Source organism: Rhinopithecus bieti, unplaced genomic scaffold, assembly GCF_001698545.2.
Source record: "Rhinopithecus bieti isolate Rb0 unplaced genomic scaffold, ASM169854v2 scaffold_33326, whole genome shotgun sequence".
Taxonomy (NCBI): Eukaryota; Metazoa; Chordata; class Mammalia; order Primates; family Cercopithecidae; genus Rhinopithecus; species Rhinopithecus bieti.
Window position 1 is genome coordinate 295,937 of NW_016814921.1, and position 4,254 is coordinate 300,190.

A 4,254-nucleotide genomic window follows, 5' to 3' on the forward strand; every position below is an offset into this window, starting at 1 on the left:
AAAAGAAAAATACAACTCTTGACCTAAGAAAAAGTCAATTCAGAATAAGGCATACAAAAAAGTATATTTCTATCTCCAAGATATTAATCAGTACTTACTGCTAATTTTCTCAAAACTGTAAACTTCCATTTTAAAAGGTGATTAATTAATTATATAATTCCTTCCAATAAAATATACTCCATCTATAATTAATAAAAAGCAACAACCACACACTTCATGAGATTTTTAAAAAAGCAAATAAAAAACTCAAAGTTACCGTAAGGAAGAAATTTTATTCTGCATCTCCTGATTAAATTTTAGTTCTTCTCCTGGTCCACTTTCCTTATGAATGGGCTCTGTTGTCAGACCTGTAACCCAGCCTGTAGAGATGAATTACAGTCACGCACTACTTAGTACTGCTAGTGTTAAAAAAGATAAATTATATGCATTGTGTAGCAGAAACTCCAATGTACATGCCCCTTTGTCCACCAATATCAGCCTATCTCAACTCTAGGACGTAATTCAAAAACAAAGCATAAAATCAAGCTGGAAAATATCCAGACTATAGAGAAATTACTTAAGCATTTCGTGATATCATTTTTTTTTTTTTTGCCTGAAATAACATAATACTATAGTGAAGGGAATCTTTTACTTCTTAACAGATTTAAAATATGGAATAAGTCAACATAGTCTAGCAATTTCAAAATAGCTGAAAATAAGAATTGCCTTTTAAAAATTACTTTCATGGAAATTTAAACTCTCACATGACTACTATGAGGATGCAAAATTACCAATTCAAAAGAAGTTTTGGCAAGTTTTGAGACCCTGTCTCAAAAAAAAAGTTTTTTATCAGGCACATACATAGTCCAAAACATAAAATAAATCTCAATAAGTACTTCTCTTTAAATTAAATAAGATAATTTAATAAAGGTAAGAGTGACATGCTAAACACTCTTATAAAAGTATTATTCAAATATCAACTATTTTATAAATCAAGAAGCCTATACTTTCTCCTTATTTTTTAACCAAGAAAGTTTTTAACGCTGCAAGTAAGAGTGATTGATTAACACAGCAGCCTCCCCTTATCCACGATTCCACTTTCTGCATTTTAGTAACCCATAGTCAATGGTAGGCTGAACATATTAAACGGAAAATTCCAGAAATAAGTCCTAAGTTTTAAACTGTACAACATTCTGAATAGGGTGATAAAATCTCATGCCATCCTGCTCCATTCTGCCCAGGACGTAAATCATCCCTTTGTCCAACATATCACTTGCTGTATATGATACCTGCTACCAGCCTATCTATTGTTCGCTTAGAAGCCAAACCAGTTATCAGATCAACTGTTGCAGTATCATAGTGCTTGGGTTCAAGTAACCTTACTTTATTTAATAAGGGCCCCAAAGCACAAGAGTAGTGATGTTAAGCATATTGTTATAATTGCTCTATTTTATTATTCGTTATTGTTAATCTTGTACTATGCCTAATTTGTAAGTTAAACTTTATCATAGGCATGTAGGTATAGGAAAAAAATATACACAGGGTTCAGTACTATCTGAGGTTCGAGGCTTCCACTAGGGATCTTGGAATAGATTCCCTATGAATAAGGGGGGACTACTATAACTCTTTTTTAAAAAGAGACATCAAAAGCAGTTTATTAAGTTTATATTTTTTTGTTGCTGACTCTTTCTTCAATTACCTATTATCATTTACTTTACCTGAATATGTGGACACCACGATTTCATCATAGCTGTCTTTTCCTACACAACCACCCTGGATAGATGTGACACTTTCAGACAACATCTAAGGAAGTTTAAGACCAAGCACTTCATTAGTAACTAAAAAATTCACAGACATGTTAAAAGTAAGCTACACAACGTTTTCCCTGGCTCCAGACATTCAATATATATTTACTGAATGCTTATGTGCAGACACTCAGATTAGAAAGACAAAATATCTTGAACAAATGGCAGGAAACTTCAGTGTTTTTAAATTTGGGAAAGAGGATTCAAAACGATCCTAGTGTATTTGTGGGTACCACTCAACTAATGATATACTCATCTAATGAGCTAAAATAGTTTATTTATTTATTTAGAGACAACGTCTCCCTCCATCACCCAGGCTGGAGTGCAGTGGTGCAATCACAGCTCACTGCAGCCTTGACTTCCTGGGCTCAAACGATCCTCCTGCCTTAGGCCCCAGAGTAGCTGGGACTAGAGGTGCGCGCCACAACGCTGGGCTAATTTTTCTATTTTTTGTAGAGATGGGGCTTTGCCATGTTTCCCAGGCTGGTCTTCAAATCTTGGGCTCAAGAAATCTGCCACCTTGGCCTCCCAAACTACTAGGATTATAGGCCTGAACCATAGCACCCAGCCAGTTTATTTTCATAAAGAAAGGTTTTTAAAAAACTTACATAAGCAAGGCTGGGCACGATGGCTCATGCCTGTAATCCCAGCACTTTGGGAGGCCGAGGTGGGCGGATCACGAGGTCAAGAGATTGAGACCATCCTGTCCAACATGGTGAAACCCCACCTCTACTAAAAATACAAAAAAATTAGGTGGGCGTGGTGGTGCGTGCCTGTAGTCCCAGCTACTCGGGAGGCTGAGGCAGGAGAATGGCTTCAACCCGGAAGGTCGAGGTTGCAGTGAGCCGAGATCATGCCACTGCACTCCAGTCTGGCTACAGAATGAGACTCTGTCTGGGGAAAAAAAAAAAAATTACATAAGCAAAAAGCAAAATACCCTGTAAGTTTAGTCTATTATCTGAATTCCATGCACCATCTCTTATGTGTATTCTCAAAATAGTTTTTTAGATAAATAAAGAAGATGGTAACCTATATGGAATCTTTAGGAAAACTGCTATTGTGGAGAGAAATCAAGTTTTTTCAGATGACTCAGGGTTTATAATAACCATCTTTTAAGCAATACTTCCCAAACTTGTTTGACAACCACTTACATAACTCAACTAGGAATCTGTATTTTTTTTTTCTTTCTTTCTTTTAAAATAATTGCAGGGAGCTGATTTGTTGTTTTTGTTTGCTTTTTAGACAGGACATTGATCTGTTGCCCAGGCTGGAATGCAGTGCATGATCATGGCTCACTGCAGCCTCAACCTCCCAGGTTCAAGTGACCCTCCCAATTTGGCCTTCCAAGTAGCTGGGACTGCAGGGGTACGCCACCATACCTAGCTGATTTTTAAAATTTTTTTGCAGAACTGGGGTCTCCCTATGTTGCCCAGGCTGGTGTTGAACTTCTGGGCTCAAGCAAACCTCCCACCTTGGCCTCCTGAAGTGCTGGGATTACAGGTGTAAGCCACTGTGCCTGGCCAGAAACTCTGTTTTTAACAAACACTCTAGGTCGGTGGCTTTCAAGCTATTTGGAAAGCAAGCAATAAATTTTATATTACAATCTGGTATACATTCACAAATAAACATATACAGCAATGTATCTAACTTAAAAGATTTGTGTCATACTCTGATATGTTCTAATCTATTCTATTTTGTTTTTTAAAAACTGCACTGGCAACACACTAATTGGTTTTGACTAGCAGTTTGAAAAACTCTGGTATGTAATTCTTAGCAGGCAAGGCTGAGAACCTTTGTTTTAAAGGAGGGAGTGGAAGGAAGGGACACTAGCATTAAACCGGACAATCAACAAAATGCTAGTTCTCTTCACCTACCCTATAGGGGGCAAACCTCTGAGCTATCCTGCAAATTAGGCTGTGATAGCTGTTACTGAGGCTAATTACCTGAGAAATTCAAGTAACAAAGGTTTGATTATAAATCACATAAAGTTAGATTTACAGGTGGGGTCAAATATCTGCATTTTTAACAAGTGTCCAGTTGATGTGTATAATAAAAGTTTTCAAAAAATTGTGTTTTATTGATCTGACAACTTGATTAGAACTTCCTTTAATTTACTGAACACAAAACACTGGAAATCACCTGACTTGCAGAATAATGTTTTACTCAACCAATAGAAACACGTACATTCTCGCTTTCTGAGTGGTTTATCAGGGAACTATTAATTACAACTTTAAAGAGTATATTTAATGCAATATACTTGGAAAACATTTTTAAAACTATTCATTTCCTTTTTTTAACTGTTCATTTCTATATACTTTTTTGCTAATAGAACATTTTAATGAAATTCATTTATCTTATGTACTTATATAAAAAAATTGGGGCTACTCTGCACACTCCCTATGGGGTAGCCTTGTTCTGCAAGGAGTAGGAAAAGAAAACAAAGGAAAAGGAAGGAAGGAGGGAAGGAAGG

The 4,254-nt window shown here is 36.3% G+C and overlaps 1 protein-coding gene across 1 annotated transcript in view; it reads right to left on the minus strand.

The window, feature by feature from the left end:
- Positions 1-4,254, minus strand: part of BBS7 (Bardet-Biedl syndrome 7) — a 59,832-nt gene that overhangs the window by 34,854 nt on the left and 20,724 nt on the right. The window contains 2 exon segments of the mRNA XM_017852602.1: positions 257-359; positions 1,698-1,782. Coding sequence (XP_017708091.1) covers positions 257-359; positions 1,698-1,782 — 188 coding nt within the window.